The sequence below is a fragment of the Rhineura floridana genome, chromosome 14 (genome assembly GCF_030035675.1).
Source record: "Rhineura floridana isolate rRhiFlo1 chromosome 14, rRhiFlo1.hap2, whole genome shotgun sequence".
NCBI classification, from domain to species: domain Eukaryota; kingdom Metazoa; phylum Chordata; class Lepidosauria; order Squamata; family Rhineuridae; genus Rhineura; species Rhineura floridana.
This window is the reverse complement of record NC_084493.1, coordinates 32,732,248-32,751,044: the sequence shown is the minus strand read 5'-3', so window position 1 is coordinate 32,751,044 and position 18,797 is coordinate 32,732,248. Positions and strand designations below refer to the sequence as shown.

Here is an 18,797-nt window from a genome sequence, read left to right as displayed (position 1 = left end):
TACTGCCTCCAGTATCTGAGTCACTATGCTTGAACTCAGTTGCTGGGAAACACAAATGAGACACTTACAGGACTCATGTCCTGCTTTTGGGCTTTGCATAAGCATCTGGCTGGCCACTGTGGGAAACAGGATGCTGGACTAGATGGTCAGATCCAGTAGGGCTTTTCTTATGTTCTTAGATATAATTCCACCTGGCTGTAGCAGAGGGAGAAGTGAGAAAGGTCCCTTATATCAGCTTGGCTGGGACCACTCATCATGTGACTCCTCCTCTCCCTGAACTGTCTCCTGATTGTGACCATTCCACCTGTTCATTATGTATGTTGGCATTGGTACCTGAATTTGCTTGTTCTCCTCTTTGTACTCGACACCATTTCCATTTTGCATTGTGTCTTGAATCATAATCCACCTTGAGCGCATTGGCAGAAGGGCAATGTGTAAATGTAGGAAGTAGGCAGAAAACTGTGTGCCGCTGCCCTAGTTCCTGCCAGCAGATTTTGGTTGCTTCGTTAACTCGGGATGGGGAATCTGGCCCTCCAGATGTTGCTAAACTGCAACTCCCATCATCTCTGACCATTGACAGTACTGACTGTTGCTAATGGGAGTTGAAGTCTAACAAGACTTGAAAAGCCACTGGTTCCCATCTTCATTGTAACTAATACATACAATGATTTATTTAATTGTTTGACAGATTTCAAGCAGTCTTTAAAAAAACCCCTGAAGCTGTGTTGTCCGATGAGATCTCAGGTCTGCTGTGTGCCTCTGCCTCTCCTGTCATAATGGGCATTGCATCCTCCTTTCCCTCTTATCTCATGCCTCTTTATCCCAGTTCAGTGGTTCCCAAACATTTTTCCCCGCAGACCACTTGAAAATTGCTGACGGTCTTGATTAAAAATCACTTAGCTTTTTATGCCTGTTGTAGCAATTGTAATGCACTGTGCTAGATGCTGTATGACTTTTTAAAATTGGATTTTATGCTTCTTTTGTTTCTTACATTTTACAGTATTACAGTTTGAATTCTTTGGAATGCAGATTGTAATACAGCAAAATCTGATATAAGAAGTAAAAGAAGCAATTAAAATGCAAATAAAATAAATATGAATATTTACTGTGGACATATGCCACCAGACCACTTGAGTGAAGCTTGTGGACCACAGTTTAGGAACCGCTGGTCTAGTTCTTACAATATTTGTATTTTGCCAGTCCTCCAGGGATCTCCCTCCATCCCCTGCATTGTATCTTATCCTTAGAACAATCCTGTGATGCAGATTAGGCTGAGAGATGGTGACTGGCCTAAGGTCAGTGAGATTCATGGCTGAGCAGAGATTTGTACCTGGATCTCCCCAGTCCTTGTCTGACACTCTTAACCCAGCCTTCCCTAACATGGCACCCTCCAAATGTTTTGGACTACAACTCCCAGCCCCCCTTTAGGATGCACACCTTTACGTGGGGAGGGTGGTTTGAGAGTGTTGAAGAAGCTGAGAGCAATGCTGTCAGGAGTCTAGACCAAGAGGCTAGACTCCTAGCAGTGCCACTCAGGGCGGAATGGTTCTAGTATGTAGGGACAAAGAGAACTATTATAATAGTTATTGTATAGAAATAGAAGATGACAACAAAAAGGAAAGAACAAGAACCTTATTCCAAAAGATTAGAGAAATGAAAGGGAAATTTAAACCAAGAGTAGGGATGTTGAATCAACAAGGGAACACACTGACTGACCAAGATGAAATTTATTTATTTATTTATTTATTTTTAAAACTTATATACCGCCCGACTAGCAATAGCTCTCTGGGTGGTGAACATAGATACAATAAAATACAATATAATACAAAACATCAGTCTAAAATCAAATTTCACAATCTAAAAACAGCAAAGGCTAAAATCAAATTACAAACATTACAATCATTAACAAAAAATTAAAATGCCTCGGAGTAGAGAAAGGTTTTAACCTGGCTCCGAAAGGATGATAGTGTCGGCGCCAGGCGAACCTCCTCGGGGAGACTATTCCATAGTACGGGGGCCACCACTGAGAAGGCCCTTGATCTTGTCACTGCCCTCTGGGCCTCCCTATGAGTCGGGACCCGGAGGAGGGCCTTCGTAGCAGACCGTAGTGTACGAGCCGGTTCATAGCGGGAGAGGCGTTCTGACAGAAATAAAAGAAAGATGGAAGCAATACACTGAAGAACTCTATAAAAGAGATGCCAGGATGACAGATTCATTCATGGAGGAACCGTATGATGAAGAACCAGACATTTTAGAATGCCAGGTGAAAGCTTCTCTTACAATACTTGGAAGAAACAAATCACCAGGAATAGATGGCATACCAATAGAGGTGCTACAAGCTACTGAGACACCAGAGATCATATCGCAAGCATACGTTGGATAATGGAACGGACCAAGGAATTTCAGAAGAAAATCACCCTTTGCTTTACATTACAGCAAAGCTTTTGAGATCATGAAAAACTATGGAATGGTTTAAAAGAAATGGGGGTGCCACAACATCTGATTGTCCTGATGCGCAGCCTATACTGTGGACAAGAGACTACTGTAAGGACAGAATATGGAGAAGCTGATTGGTTCCCAATCGGAAAGGGTGTGAGACAGGGATGCATTTTATCACCCTATTTGTTTAATTTATATGCACATCATACAGAAAGCAGGAGTAGACCAAAATGCAGGAGGTATGAAAATTGGAGGGAGAAATATCAGTAATTTAAAATATGCAGATGATACCATACTACTAGCAGAAACCAATAATGATTTGAAACGAATGCTTTTTTTTAAAAATAATTTTTATTCAAATTTTTCAAAAGACAAACAAAACAAAGTCAAAAAACATAACAATACAACAAAAAAAATAAAAAAAATAATTGACTTCCGATTTGTCGCAGATCAGCTATAAGTATATAATATACATCAAACCTCCCTTAATATATACATACATGATCACTTTTCTCCATAGGCTATCTTAGTTAATCGTCAAATCCCAATAACATCATTTTATTTTGATCTTTCAACAAAAAGTCTAAGACAGGCTTCCATTCCTTAAGAAATGTGTCTGTCGATTTTTCTCTAAGTAGACATGTCAATTTATCCATCTCTACTAAGTCCATTAATTTCAATAGCCATTCTTCCGTTGTCGGTGTTGATTCCATTTTCCACTTTTGTGCATATAATAATCTTGCTGCCGTAATCATATATAATATTATTCTTCCATATTTCTTTTCTATTTGTTTATCCATAAAACCCAATAAAAAAAAATCTGGTTTTGACTGAATATTTATCTTTAGAATTTTTTGCATCATCCTACCTATCTGTGCCCAAAATGATTTTGCCTTTTTACACAGCCACCACATATGATAAAATGATCCTTCTTGTTGTTTACATTTCCAACAAACATTAGAAACATTACTATACATTTTTGACAACTTTTCTGGAGTCATGTACCAACGGTACATCATTTTATAGAAATTTTCTTTAAGATTATAGCATAATGTAAATCTCAAGCCTTTTTTCCACATATTTTCCCATTGATCCATTTGTATGTTATAACCAAAATTTTTTGCCCACTTTACCATACACTCTTTTACTTGTTCTTCTTCCATATCCATTTTCAGTAAGAGTTTATACATTTTCGCAATTATATTTTCATCATTTGTACACAAACCTATTTCAAAATCAGATTTACTTATTTCAAACCCATACATTTTCTTGTCCACTTTATATCTTTCTAACAATTGTAAATAGGCAAACCATTGAGAACTATATCCTTCCTTTATCAGTTGTTCTCTGTCTTTCATTATATATTCTCCATGTACATTTTCTAATAGTTCTTGATAAGTTAACCATTTCTCTTTTCCAGCCATTTCTCTTCTGTAAAACGCTTCTTGACTTGAGACACATAATGGTATTTTCGAATAGAACCTTGGTTTATATCTATTCCATATTTTCAACAGAGGACGTCTTTTAAAATGATTATTAAAGTCTACATTTACTTTTACTTTGTCATACCATAGATATCCATGCCATCCCCACTTCAGGTTATGGCCCTCCAAATCCAATAGTCTTTTATTTCTCAATAAAATCCATTCCTTTATCCAGACTAAACAGCAGGCAGCAAAATAAAGTCTCAGATTTGGTAATCCCAGTCCTCCTCTTTCTTTGGCGTCTTGTAGTAATTTAAATTTAACTCTTGGTTTTTTTCCTTGCCATACAAATTTAGAGATATCTTTTTGCCATTGTTTAAAAGGTAAATCAGAGGATATTACAGGTATAGTTTGAAACAAAAACATCATTCTCGGTAATACATTCATTTTTATCACAGATATTCTACCCATTAATGACAATTGTTGTTTATCCCATTTTAACAGATCTTTCTTAATCTCTGTCCATAATATTTCATAATTATTATGGAACAACTTTGAATTTTTATTTGGCATAATGATACCTAAATATTTCAACTTTTTCTCTATTGTAAAATCTGTCTTGTCCATTAACTCTTTCTGTTCCCTTAAAGTTAAAATTTTCACCAACATCTTTGTTTTTTGATTGTTGATCTTAAATCCTGCTAACGGTCCAAATTCTTTTAATTTGTCCATCAATATATTAATTCCTTCCAAAGGGTTTTCTAATACAATTATCAAATCATCAGCAAATGCTCTCAGTTTATATTCTTCTTTTTTTATCTTTAATCCCGAAATCCTTTTATCTTGCCTTATATCTCTAAGCAGCACTTCTAAGACCAGAATAAATAGAAGGGGAGATAATGGACATCCCTGTCTTGTACCCTTTTGTATTTCACATGAATCCGTTAAATCTCCATTAACAATTATCTGAGCCTTCTGAGATGTATAAATTGATCTAATCCATTTTATAAAATTGTCTCCAAAATCCATTTGCTCCAAAACCTGAAACATAAATTTCCAATTCAAATTATCAAATGCTTTCTCAGCATCTAAGAAAATCAAAGCTGCTTGTTTATCATTTCGTTGTTCTAAATATTCCAACACATTCAAGACATTCCTGACGTTGTCACATAATTGTCTTTTAGGTAAAAACCCCGATTGATCTTCCTGGATAAATTGTTGCAATATTATTTTCATTCTTTCTGCCAAGATCATTGTAAAATTTTTATAGTCATTATTCAATAGAGATATCGGCCAATAATTTTTTGTTTTAGTTAAATCTTGCTCCTCTTTAGGTATTAATGTTATGTTAGCATTTTTCCAACTATCCGGTATCTTTTCCTCTTGCAAAATAGAATTCATTGTATACTGTAAAGGTAGCAAGAGTTCTTCCTCCAAACATTTATAGTACATTGCAGATAACCAATCTGGTCCTGGCGCCTTTCCTGATTTAATTTTATTTATAGCTTCAGATATCTCTCTTGACGTGATAGGGCCATTAATAGCTTGTCTCTGAAAGTCTGTAATTTTAGGGAAATTCTGTTTAGATATATACTCTTCTATTTTTTCAGATGGGATTTCCTGACACTTGTACAATGTTGAATAATATTGATGAAAAATCTTTTTGATTTTTACATTATCTGTCAGCATCTCATCTCCTTCTTGTATCTTTAAAATAATATTTTTTTGACGTTCTTTTCTTAATTTATATGCTAACCATTTCCCCGGTTTATTTGCAAATTCAAAAGTCCTTTGTTTAGCAAAATTTAGTTTCCTTTCAATTTCTCTAACTGTCAGCATTGATACTTGATTCTGTAACATTTTAATTTGATTTACAATAGAAACTTTAGTTGGATTCGATTTGAAACGAATGCTGATGAAAGTTAAAGAGGAAAGCGCAAAAGCAGGACTGAACCTGAATGTCAAAAAGACTAAAGTAATGAGGACAGAAGATTTATGTAACTTTAAAGTTGACAATGAGGACATTGAATTTGTCAAGGATTATCAATACCTCGGCACAGTCATTAACCAAAATGGAGACAATAGTCAAGAAATCAGAAGTAGGCTGGGACTAGGGAGGGCAGCTTTGAGAGAACTAGAAAAGGTCCTCACTGAACACTAAAGTCAGGATCATTCAGACCATGGTATTCCCGATCTCTATGTATGGATGTGAAAGTTGGACAGTGAAAAAAGCGGATAAGAGAAAAATCAACTCATTTGAAATCTAGTGTTGGAGAAGAGCTTTGTGCATACCATGGACTGCAGAAAAGACAAATAATTGGGTGTTAGAACATAGAATCATATAATAGTAGAGTTGGAAGGGGCCTATAAGTCCATCAAGTCCAACCCCCTGCTCAATGCAGGAATCCATATCAAAGCATTCTTGACAGATGGGTGTCCAGCTGCCTCTTGAATGCCTCCAGTGTCGGAGAGCCCACTACCTATCTAGGTAATTGGTTCCATTGTCGTATGGCTCTAACAGTTAAAGTTTTTCCTGCTGTCCAGTCGAAATCTGGCTTCCTGCAACATGAGCCTATTATTCTGTGTCCTGCACTCTGCGACGATCGAGAAGAGATCCCTGCCCTCCTCTATGTGACAACCTTTCATGTACTTGAAGAGTGCTATCGTATCTCCCCTCAGTCTTCTCTTCTTCAGGCTAAACATGCCCAGTTCTTTCAGTCTCTCCTCATATGGCTTTGTTTCGAGTCCCCTGATCATCCTTGTTGCCCTCCTCTGAACCTTTCCAGTTTGTCTGCATCCTTCTTGAAGTGCAGAGACCAGAACAAATTAAACCAGAACTGTCACTATAAGCCAAAATGATGAAACTGAGGTTATTATATTTTGGACACTTCATGAGAAGACATGATTCACTAGAAAAGACAATAATGTTGGGAATAACAGAAGAGAGTAGAAAAAGAGGAAGGCCAAACAAGAGATTTATTGATTCCATAAAGGAAGCCACAGTCCTGAGCTTACAAGATCTGAACAGGGTGGTTCATGACAGATGCTCTTAGAGGTCACTGATTCATGGGGTTGCCATAAGCCGTAATCAACTTGAAGGCACATAACAACAGCAACTCCCAGCAGCCCCAGGCAGCTTGGCCAATGCTCAGGGATGATGGGAGCTATAGTCCAAAATATCTTGCGGCTGGGGAGGGCTGCGGAATTTGTTACCATGCTGGTTCCTAGTATTCTCCCCACCTTCTTACTGTCCTGGTAGCTGTGCAGCTGCACTCTGGCGAACAAGTATATGGTATTTAGATGTACAGTTTGCCCCACCCAAAGTCTTGAGGCAGAAGCTACCCCTCTGTTCCCCCAACAAGGGGAGTGATCTTTCCGCCGTAACCCTGAGTCCTCTTTCCTGAATAATCATGGCTAATTCAGCATACATGTAAAGTTAGGATATATATTACCCTCTTGTCTTACCTTGCATGTCACTTGCAGGCCCATCCCACCAAACCTGCTTAGGACTGGGGTATGAGGAGGACTCCCCTTCCTTAACGTAGCATCAAGTCACTCATGTTCAGTGGTAGAGTCAGTTAGGTGTGTGTATTGACTTACAGTAAAATAGTTATAATACCTGAAGTGTTCAGGGGATTTTTTCCCACAGTTAAATCTTTTAAAATGTTTTATTTTTCTATTAGATAATATCACTTATGGGAACACTGCTTTTCCTCTAGTGCACCGTAGTACAGAAGAGAAAATGCAGCACTCTGACAGGCTGACCCTTGAAAGGTAAGGATAGAACTGGTGCATGATGCTTTTTGCAGTATTGTGTGTGTTTACTTGGAAGGAGATTTTATGAGATTGTGTGGCACATGCTCATAGGCTGCAGTCATAACACCACTTAACCTGGGAGTAAGCCCCACTGAAATCAGTAGGACTAACTTCTGAGTAGACATGGTTAGGATTGTGCTGTTAGTCTGTCTGAGGAGGCCTTGAGAAGTGGTTAATTTTTGGGTTTTTTAAGAAAAAGATTTTATTGAATAATAAAGAACATTAAAAACAATTAGGGGATATACATCAAAGAGTATTTGTTTTTAAAATCACATTATGGAGCCACTCTAGTATTAACAGTTGAATGAGGTCAATAGAGGAGCCTAATTTTTATAAATCATAGTGGTTAATCTGTAAAAAATTATTTAATAGATTTGTTCAATCACTAGTTGATAACAATAATAATTGGAAGGAGAAGAATTTTAACTAAAAGTAGAACAAAAGCTTTACAAGTTTTGAAAAACAGAAGTACAATCCATTTGAGGGGAGGGTAATGACATAATTATTAGGAAGAAAAGAAGTTCTGTCTTGGCCCTCTGGAATTAGTAAATATCTGGTACTGTTTTCAGTCAGTTTAGTAGTAGGAAAACAGAATTAGATGAAAGGGAAATGAGGATTGAGAAGGAGAGGATGGTGGCAGTATCTTTTTGTCTTGTTAAGCTGGGCAAGGAGTCAGATGGCAGATTTATATTTATGTTATTGTTCCTGCTTTTTTTTTACTTTGTGAGCCACACTTGGGGGAAAAATGGGAGGATGGGATACAGATAACAAACAAATAAATAAATAAAATAGCAGGTTACTATAGCAGTTGTTTTTGGGAAATATGATTGTAGTCAAAGCAGTCCAGACAGCCTTCCTGCACGTGCAATGGTGCTGTTAGGTTCTTATTAGGGGGACGAGATCACGACATTTTGGCTGCTCTGACCACGACAGGAAGCAAGAAGGAGAGGTCCATCGACTGCAGGTGAACCAACCTAACTCCACTTCGGACCAAGAGAACACGGGCGCTTTTTATATTTTATTGGGGTGGGGGCCTGCCTGATCGGCAGACAGGGAGGGGGACATGTGTAGACCAGAGGGGATTGCTGTGGGAGGGGTGGGGAGCCATGACATTATAAGGCTAGGCGGTAGATCCTGGAGAGGTGTGGGTGGCAGGCCACGCCAGTTTAGGGGAACAAGGGATAGATGCATTATACCCATCCCCTGTTCCGGGCCTGTCCACAACCAGAAGATAACTGGGGAATGTAAGACTCCATCCAACCTTCGACTGCTGTTGTGCAACGCCAGGTCGGTAGTTCAGAAAACATCGCTCATCCACGATCTTATCCTGCATGAGAACGCAGACCTGGTGTGTATTACGGAGACCTGGCTGGATGAGGCCTCAGCTCCCATACTTGAGGCCATGTGCCCAGCCGATTTCCAATACACACAGCAGCCGAGGATTGGTAGGCGGGGAGGGGGAGTGGCAGTTATCTATCGGGAGTCCTTGGTTTTCACCAGACCCCCTCTCCATGAGACCAAGTTTGTTGATTGTATGTACTGGAGGTTGGGACCAAAGGGCAGTTTAGGGATTCTGCTTGTGTACCGCCCACCCCGCTGCACGGCAGACTCCCTGACCGAGGTGCTCGAGGTGGTCTCGGGTGCGCGGCTGCTCTCCCCCAACCTATTGGTTTTGGGGGACTTCAACGTACACGCTGAGACCACTCTTACGGGAGCCCCTCGGGATTTCATTGAAACCATGACTTCTTGGGAACTGCACCTAAGTAATACAGGCCCCACCCATGTAGCCGGTCATACTATTGACCTTGTGTTTGTCTCGGGAGAGGAGGGAAGTGTTCTGAAAATGGGGGCTGTTTCTTCTAACCCGGTGTCATGGTCAGATCACTATCTGGTGAATATGGATCTCTCAATGCCACATACCGTCCGCAGGGGACAAGGACCGATTAGGATGGTCCGCCCCAGACGTCTGATGGAGCCTAAGGGATTCCTGAAGGCGCTGGGTGATTTGGAGCTCACTGAAGGACGCCCGGTCGAGACCCTGGTGGTGGAATGGAATAGGGAGATCACTAGGGCAATAGACCGGGTGGCTCCGAAACGTCCTCTCCCCCTGAATAGAACTCAGACTGCACCCTGGTATACACCACGGTTGCGGGGTCTGAGACAGGAGGTGAGACGACTAGAACGCAGGTGGCGGAAATCTCGCACTGAAGACGATCGGATACTGGTTAGAGCGGCAATAGCGGCCTACCAGTTGGCAACAAAGGCAGCAAAGAGGCAATTCTTTGCTGCCTCTATTGCGTCGGCAGAGTGTTGTCCCAGGAGGTTGTTCCAAGTGGTCCGAAGCCTGGTCGGTCCAGCTGCTCAGGAACCCATGGAGCACTCCAAAGCCTCCTGTGACACATTTGCGAAACACTTTGCCGATAAAATCGAGTGCCTGAAGAGCATGATTCCGTACGCCATGGTTACAGGCAGTAGGCCAGAGTCGGCCAGTTGCATTCCGGTCTGTTGGGATCGGTTTCAGCCTCTTCTCTCTGAGGAAGTGGACAAGGTGCTCTCTACTGTTAAGCCAATCACTTGTTTGCTTGATCCTTGCCCTTCATGGCTCATTATGAGCTGCACAGAGAGACTGGGCGAAGGGATCAAGGCAGTGGTAAATGCGACCTTGGAAGAGGGTGCAATGCCATCAGCCCTCAAGGAGGCAGTGATAAAGCCCATCTTGAAAAAGTCCTCCTTGGATCCCCAAGAGTTGAACAACTTCCGCCCAGTCTCTAATTTACCATTCTTGGGCAAGGTGATTGAGCGAGTGGTGGCTAAACAGTTACAGACACACTTGGATGAAGCAGATTACTTAGATCCTTTCCAATCGGGCTTCAGGACTGGACACGGACTGAAACAGCCTTGGTCGCTCTGTTGGATGATATGAGGAGGGCGTTGGATAGGGGAGAATACACATTCCTCGCCCTCCTGGATCTCTCAGCGGCTTTTGATACCGTTGACCATGGTATCCTTTTAAACCGCCTGGATTTATAACCGATTGGGAATAGGGGGCACTGTTTTACGGTGGTTCCGTTCCTATCTCTCCGGTAGGCATCAACGGGTAGCATTGGGGGATGAGGTTTCAGACCCTTGGCCTCTCAGTTGTGGAGTGCCACAGGGTTCTATCCTCTCCCCCATGCTATTCAACATCTATGTGAAACCGCTGGGAGCCATTATCAGGAGTTTTGGGCTGCAGTGTCACCAATATGCGGATGACACTCAGCTTTGTCTCTCATTTAAGGCCTCACCAGAGTTGGCTGTGAATACCTTGTCCAAATGCCTGGAGTCCGTAAGTGGATGGATGGGAGAGAACAGGCTGAAGCTAAATCCCGACAAGACCGAGGTGTTGCTTGTGGGTGATAAGAGAAGGTTGGGAGATTTAGACTTGGTGCTTAATGGGGTGAGATTACCCCTGAAGGACCAGGTCCGCAGCCTAGGGGTCATTCTTGACTCCCAGCTGTCCATGGAGGCTCAGGTTTCGGCAGTGAGCCGGGCAGCTTGGTACCAATTACATCTGATACAGAGGCTGCGACCCTACCTTCCTGTACATCTGCTCCCACGAGTGATACATGCCCTGGTCTCCTCTCGCTTAGACTACTGTAATGCGCTCTACGTGGGGTTATCCTTGAAAACGGTCCGGAAACTGCAGCTGGTACAGAATGCGGCGGCACACTTGATAAAGCAGAGCCGTTGCCGGGATCATATCACCCCAGTGTTGGTAGACCTACACTGGTTACCAGTTGTTTACCGTGCCCAATTCAAGGTGTTGGTATTGACCTTTAAAACCCTATACGGTTTCGGCCCAGTTTATCTGAAGGAATGCCTCCAGTATCACCAATTATGCTGCCAAACAAGATCAGCCTCACAAGACCTCCTCTCGGTCCCACCGGTCAAAACAGCTCGGCTGGTGCGGACCAGAGAGAGGGCATTTTCGATCGTGGCCCCCACCCTCTGGAACTCGCTTCCATTGGACCTTCGACATGCCTCCTCCCTGATGGGTTTCTGCCGAGCCTTAAGGACCTGGCTATTCAGGCAGGCCTATGGGATTTCTGGGGTGGACTAGTTTTTATGGGTATTAATTGAAGGATGGTTTTAGATGAATTGATGTTATGGTTTGTTGATTGTATATTGATTTATATATTGTATTTTGCATTGCTGTAAGTCGCCTAGAGTGTCCGTTCACTCGGACAGATAGGCGACTAACAAATATTTTTTTATTATTATTATTATTATTAAACAATACTTCAGATGACTGCAAATGGAACTGAGGGGGCAAACCCCAAAATAGCATCTGATGAAGTCAGAAGAACATACAACACTGCCTAATGCCAAGTCATACCAGTATTATTTACTCTGACAGGCAACAGCTCTCCAGGGCCACAGGCAGAGGGTTTTTTTTAACCAGGCTTGCTACCAGACTGTAGATGCTGGGGAGTGACACATGTGTTCTACCATTGAACCTTTTTCTCACTACAGATGTTTACATGGGGGGATGTGGCAGCATGCAGTTTCGTTCATATTTGTGTGGCAAGTGGCAAAAATAGCTTACTTGCATGGAAGCAGTGCAATGTCTGTTTTCCCATTTAGAAATAAGAAGAGGGACCTGCAACAAAGTGCTGCAAAATGCTCCTTTCTAATAGGAGCTTACCTATTTAGGCAGTCAGGGTGTTCATATCCTCACCTCCCCCTGGTTTTCTTTTTCAACTGCCGCTCATTATTCCCTGGCTTCTGAGCATGCTCAATCATCATTGCACTTTTTTTTGCTTAAAGTTTTTTATATTTCTGAAAACTCAGGCTTCTTCTGAGTGTGCCGATGCCTCAGTCTTGTTTCTCATGAGTTCAATCCTGTCAGCACTCATTGCTTGAGTTTGTTATTAGAAGGAGTGATCCCCTATGTGTATTGTCACCTGTACTACTTAAAAATTTCTTAATTTTTTTTCCAGGCAAAAGCTGACTGTTTGCCCAATTATTGATGGAGAAGAGCACCTTCGTCTGCTGAGCTTCCAGCATAACTGCATAACTCGGATCCAGAATATTTCTAATTTGCAGCATCTTATTTTCTTAGATTTGTATGATAATCAGATAGAGGAAATTAGTGGCCTTTCTACACTAAGGTCCCTCCGTGTCCTTTTGTTAGGAAATAACAGGTAAAAGTGTATGTGTGTGTGGGTGTGTGTGACATGCTTTTAGAATTTTTTTTCCCCAAGTGTTCCCTGTGAAGCTTGCATGAGGTGTGTAGCCAAATAAGTCACCCTATAGTTGTCAGAGACAGAATGCTACATAATTGACTTCTCATGTAGGAAAGTTGCTTGGGAATCATAATATCTGAAATCATGACTTGTCTAGCTATCTGTTTGCAAAGTCAAAGCCAACTCTGAATATCAATCAGTTGGGGCATTTAACTGTGACAAATATGAAGATGACTGAGGTGTCAGAGTAAGGCAGAGTATTTGTGGATGTTCAGATAACATAGTGGTTTTGCCAGTTTGCTCCTCAAACTAGGACACACCTCAGCAAATGACGAAACTGAGGTGGTCGCAGGTCACAGAGTTTGAAACCTGCATAGTTATTCTTAAGTATCTTGAAGTGAGCCTTTGCAAGTAATTGCTCAACTGCTGAAATGTTACGGAATATTTAGTAACATTCTAGCTGTTCAGTAGCATACAGAGCTCAGTGCAGGTGGGGATGTGGGCTGTCAGTGGCAAGGAGTATAGAAGAGAAGGGAGTAGGCAGTGTTGGTCAACTGTTATGCGAAGTCTGTTAATGTTGGGCCAAATTTTATATATGTATGTCTGCTTAGGCCTCATTCAGTAATGACTCTCTGTGGCATCACAACTGTTAGGTCCATCCACAGTGCATAGAAATGTAAATCTGGCAGCACAGGTATTTGAAGACCCAATTACTAATGAGCTGTGAACCTTTTCTATTTAATGTGTGAAAGATGGTACATACTGGCTTTGAATGATATCAGCCTGCACTTCAATAGAGAGCAAGCCAAAACTGAACATGAGATGGAATGAGGGATGTACGTGTCATGGCCCAGGACTTGGATTATCTGAGGATATTGGGACTGGGATCAAGTGGGTGCAGGAACCATTCCCAGAAAGAGACCCAGCTTTGCCCCACCAGCGAATCCTGTGGGAGGGAAGCCTCTGCAGGCTCTGATTCCTTCTTTCCCTTGTAGCCTAAGGAGGTAGCCCTGCCCTTTTGCTGTGGGGACTCCATCTCAGAGCCTTTAGCAGTGCAGAAGGGCACCTCTTGGCTTCTGCACTACTTTCAGGGTGCAGCTGGAGGCTCCCCAGCTCTACAGGAGCCAGAGGATGAGTGAACACCCTTGTAAGCCCAACATTTTCTTCAGAGAAGAAGTAGCTGGTAACACAGAATCTGCGGGCAGGACGACCTGTGCCCTCAGTAAGCTCCAGCTCATATCTTGCAGTGCTTGGGTGTCCTGGGTCTGGCCTGAATCTACCTGGCTCTACAGTATGTTGTCCATGGTCATGATCCCTCTGCCTGGGCTCCTGCCAAGCTTCATTGGCCACTCTTGTGGGTCAGCCTAGAAAAGGTGGGGAGGGGGCAGAAATGCATGCTCCCCTTCCACATACTTGAATGCCTCAAATTAGGAGGGGAGGAGGGTGTTTATTGGTGGCTAGAAATGCAAATTTGAAAAGGGGAGAAGCCACCAATAACAAAATAAATGAAGTGGGTGTTCGTCCTCCATATCCTTTTAACCATCCTTAGATTGGAGGAAGGGGAGTTTTCAGTGGCAGCCAGGAACAGATTGTTTGTGGACTTATATGCTCACTCTAATAAGAGGACTCAGAAACTTCAGTTTTCCCAAGCTGTTGCATCTTGTCTTGTATCCAGCTTCCTGCTTTGCCCAGGAGCCGAGCACTCTACTTCCAGGCTAATGAATGGGGGCTTTCCATATTTTTCTGACTCTTTTCAGCATGTTGACTTTCCCATTTACATCAGTAGCAGGGATTGATCAGTGCTTGAATCCCACTGTCCTTGTGGAACTTCCCTTGCCTTCAGTTTGGAAAGTTGTGCATGCTGGAGGTTTTTTGGTGCACTGGCGCTCTCATTGTTTTAGGTCAGATCCTCTGATGGTTGGTTATGCTGGATAGAAGCTGAAAACAGACTAAAGCCTGGTGGGGGTTAAATGGGAGAATCCCTTTCTTTAAATAAAAATACTTCTTCAATGCTTGAATGTTTCAGAATAAGGAGAATATCAAACCTGGATAACCTTGTAAGCCTTGATGTCTTGGATCTTCATGGAAATCAGGTATAATTTGCCTCCCTGGGCTCCTGCTGGGAGGAAGGGTGGGATGTAAATTTTTAAAAAATGCTTGTTGTAGTTGTACCATGGGATCCCTGTTGTTGGCTTTTCAGGAGCTACCCATCATGTAATACTACTTCATATCCTCTCCTTCTTTTTATGAGACATGCTGAATTGAAGGAACTTGTGGTGTTGGAGGAGCCCAGAACGATAGTGCTGGGTTATTTCAATGTCCATGCTGAGGCTGCCTCTAGTATTCTGGCTCAGGACTTCATGGCCTCCATGACGACCATGGGGCTGTCTCAAGTTCTTACTAGCCCAACACATGGGCAGGGCACACCCTCGACTTGGTTTTTGCTCCAGATGGAAGAAGGGGTGGAGATGGGGGGTGGATGTCACCCCATTATCATGGTCAGATCACTTCCTGGTGAAGTTTAGACCTCTGGCTCCGATCCTTCCCTGCAGGGGTGGTGGACAGATTAAGATGGTTTGCCCCCAGAGCCTAATGGAATCCACTGGATTCCTGAATGCCCTGGGGGAGTTCCTAGTAGATAGAGTGGGTGACCCTGTTGAAGCCCTTGTCACGCTGTGGAACAGCGAGGTGCGTTGGGATCTTGACACGGTTGCCCCCGAGCGCCCACTCTGGCATTGTGGAGCCCAGCTTGCACCTTGGTACACCAGTGAGCTAAGGGCAATGAAACAGGCTGGACGATGGCTAGAGTGCAAGTGGCGAAAGATGTGCTATGAGGCTGACTGGGCACGAGTAAAACATCATAACCGTGCCTACTGTGTGGTGGTGAGGGTGGTGAAGAAGGCCAACTTCTCTGCCTCCGTCACATCCTCAAGTAGCCATCCAGTGGAGCTTTTCCGTAATGTCAGGGGTCTGTTGACTTCAACTCCAGGAAATGGAGTTTTAGACCCTTCGGAGGCCCACTTTGAGGGTAAAGTTGCTCGCTTCCGTAGCAGTCTTGATGCCTCATCCACATCTACTGTAGTCCCCAATGAGGTGTCCAGTGCAACATCTGCTGCAACTTCTTGGGAACGGTTTCAGTTGATGCGGCCTGATGATGTAGGCAAGGTGCTTGTGATGATGCAGCCAGCCACATGTCCTGTCGACCTTTGCCCTTCTTGGCTTATTAAAGCTTGCCAGAGGGTCTGATTGAGTGGATCCAGGGTGTGGTCAACGTATCATTGCGGGAGGGAGCAGTTACAGGCGCCTTGAAAGAGGCGGTGATCCGACCACTCCTGAAAAAGCCCACCCTGGACCCATTAGTTTGTGACAACTACCAACCGGTTGCAAATATTCCCTTTTTAGGGAAGTCGATTGAGAGAGTTGTGGTGCAGCAATTGCAAGTATTCTTGGATAAAACAGATTATCTTGACCCATCCAGTCTGGGTTCAGGCCTGGTTATGGGACTGAATCGGCTTTGGTCACCCTGATGGATGACCTTTATCGGGAGAAGGACAGGAGGAATGCGGCCCTGTTATTCTTACTTGATCTCTCAGCAGTTTTTAATACCATTGACCATGGTATGGTGAGATGGGTATTGGAGGCACTGTTTTACAGTGGTTCCTAGCCTATCTCCAGGGTCACTCTCAGAGAATAGCATTCTGTGACTGTCTTTCAGACCCCTGGCAGGAGTGCAACCCTGTTATTCTTACTTGATCTCTCAGCGGCTTTTGATACCATTGACCATGGTATCCTTCTGGGCCGACTTGATGAGATGGGTATTGGAGGAACTGTTTTACAGTGGTTCCAGTCCTATCTCCAAGGTCGCTCTCAGAGAACAGCATTGGGTGACTGTCTTTCAGCCCCCTGGCAGTTGTGCTGTGGGGTGCTGCAGGGTACCATCTTGTCCCCATGCTGTTTAACATCTATATGAAGCCCTTGGGAGCAGTCATCAGGAGCTTTGGGGCGAGGTGTCAGCAGTATGCTGATGATACCCAGCTCTATTTCTCCGTAACATCTGAATCAGGAGAGGCCGTGAAAGCCCTGGCGGTGCCTGGACTCGGTGGTGGGCTGGATGAGGGCCAATAAACTGAGCCTGAATCCTAGCAAGACAGAGGCACTGTGGGTTGGTGGTTCCCAAGTTCGGATAATTGGTCAGTTGCCTGCTTTGGATGGGGTCATACTCCCTCTGGAAGAGCAAGTATGTAGTCTGGGGGTGCTCCTGGATCCATGTTCATCACTAGAGGCCCAGGTGACCTCCGTGGCAAGGAGTGCCTTTTTCCAGCTTTGGCTGGTAAGACAGCTGCGGCCATATCTGGATCGGGATAGCCTGACCACTGTTGTCCACGCACTGGTAACCTCCAGGCTGGATTACTGTAATGCGCTCTATGTGGGGCTGCCCTTGAGGTTGGTCTGGAAGCTGCAGCTGGTGCAAAATGTGGTGGCGAGACTGCTCACTGGGGCAGGGTATTGCCAACAAGTCACCCCGCTACTGAAAGAATTGCACTGGCTGCCCATTTGCTACTGGGCCAAGTTCAAGATACTAGTTTTAATGTACAAAGCCCTATACTGCTTGGGACCAGGATACTTGAAAGACCGTGTTACCCCTTATATACCCAGTCAATCACTGTGCTCTGCACGTGAGGGCCTCCTGCAGATACCATCTTATCAGGAAGTTCATTCTGCACAATATAGGAAACAGACCTTTCATGTGGCGGCACCTCCCCTTGAATATTAGGCAGATGCCATCTCTGCTATCTTTTCGGCGCCTTTTGAAGACTTTCCTCTTCAAACAAGCCTTTTAGGTTGAGACCTATCCCAGTCTGCATCTGTGTCAGAATTGCTTTTAATATATGTTTCTTTTAATAATATGTTTTTAACCCCTTTTAAAAGATGTTTTTAAAGCTTTAAAAAAAATGTTTTTAACATTGTTTTGTTTTAATGTATTTTAAGGTCTGTTTTTATGATGTTTTAAAGTGTTTTTAGCGTTTCTGTTTGCTGCCCTGGGCTCCTGCTGGGAAGAAGGGCGGGATATAAATCAAATAATAAATAAATAAACTTTAGTCTGCAATTTTTTTCAGAAGCTTACATCAAGCTAAATTTGCCAGTGGCTTCTAGAGTGAGGGTAGCATCTGTTTCGTTGGAGCTCTAAGATGACTAGATGACCTCAGTTTCACTTGTCCCTTCACCGTATTGCAAAGCTAATACGTTTTGGGTGTTTGTATTTAGAAAAAAGACATCCAGGGCTAGGGGGAGGGGAGGGAGAGAAAAGACACCTGATAAATGGTTTATGAAATCATGAATGAAGTAGATGGAGAAGGATTTTTTTCTCCTGTAGGCTACATGTTAAAAAAAAAGTTATCATGCTGATTCATTGTATTTGTACTCTATTTTTCAGCCAAGGTTGTTGTAAGCCACTTTGGGAATCAGTTAACATAATGGGAATCAATTAAAATTAACAATTTAGTTTGTTTCGTCACAGACTTTAAATGTCAAATACAACATAGGGTTATGAAGACAACTATAGCACACATACGTAGGCACACAAATTGTGCCTTTTAAAATAAGAGTATAAGAGAATTCACAGTCAGAAATAGTTAAAAATACAGACAATTTTGGCTCTTAACTAATCTTCCCTTTAATAATTATGACCTGGTTTTGATAGCTGCAGCAAGGAGCTTGGCCATATTTTCTGTGACCTCAGAGTTGGCGTCTGCCATTAAAACTGAAACAAGTTACAGAGGGCACAATACATTAGGAGAGTGTGTGTGTTTGTGTATTTCAGTCTCTTTGCCCCTGGCAGTTGATGAAATTTTATTTATTTTATTTATTTATTTATTTAATTTAATTTAATTTA

The 18,797-nt window shown here is 42.8% G+C and overlaps 1 protein-coding gene across 3 annotated transcripts in view; it reads left to right on the top strand.

The window, feature by feature from the left end:
• LRRC49 (leucine rich repeat containing 49) overlaps nt 1-18,797 on the top strand; it is a 99,590-nt gene that overhangs the window by 22,871 nt on the left and 57,922 nt on the right. For 2 of the 3 annotated variants that reach the window (XM_061595644.1, XM_061595641.1), the window contains 3 exons: nt 7,547-7,637; nt 12,659-12,862; nt 14,931-14,997. In XM_061595644.1, coding sequence (XP_061451628.1) covers nt 7,547-7,637; nt 12,659-12,862; nt 14,931-14,997 — 362 coding nt within the window. The remainder of the gene's footprint in view (nt 1-7,546; nt 7,638-12,658; nt 12,863-14,930; nt 14,998-18,797) is intronic. The other variant, XM_061595643.1, reaches the window with a different exon arrangement.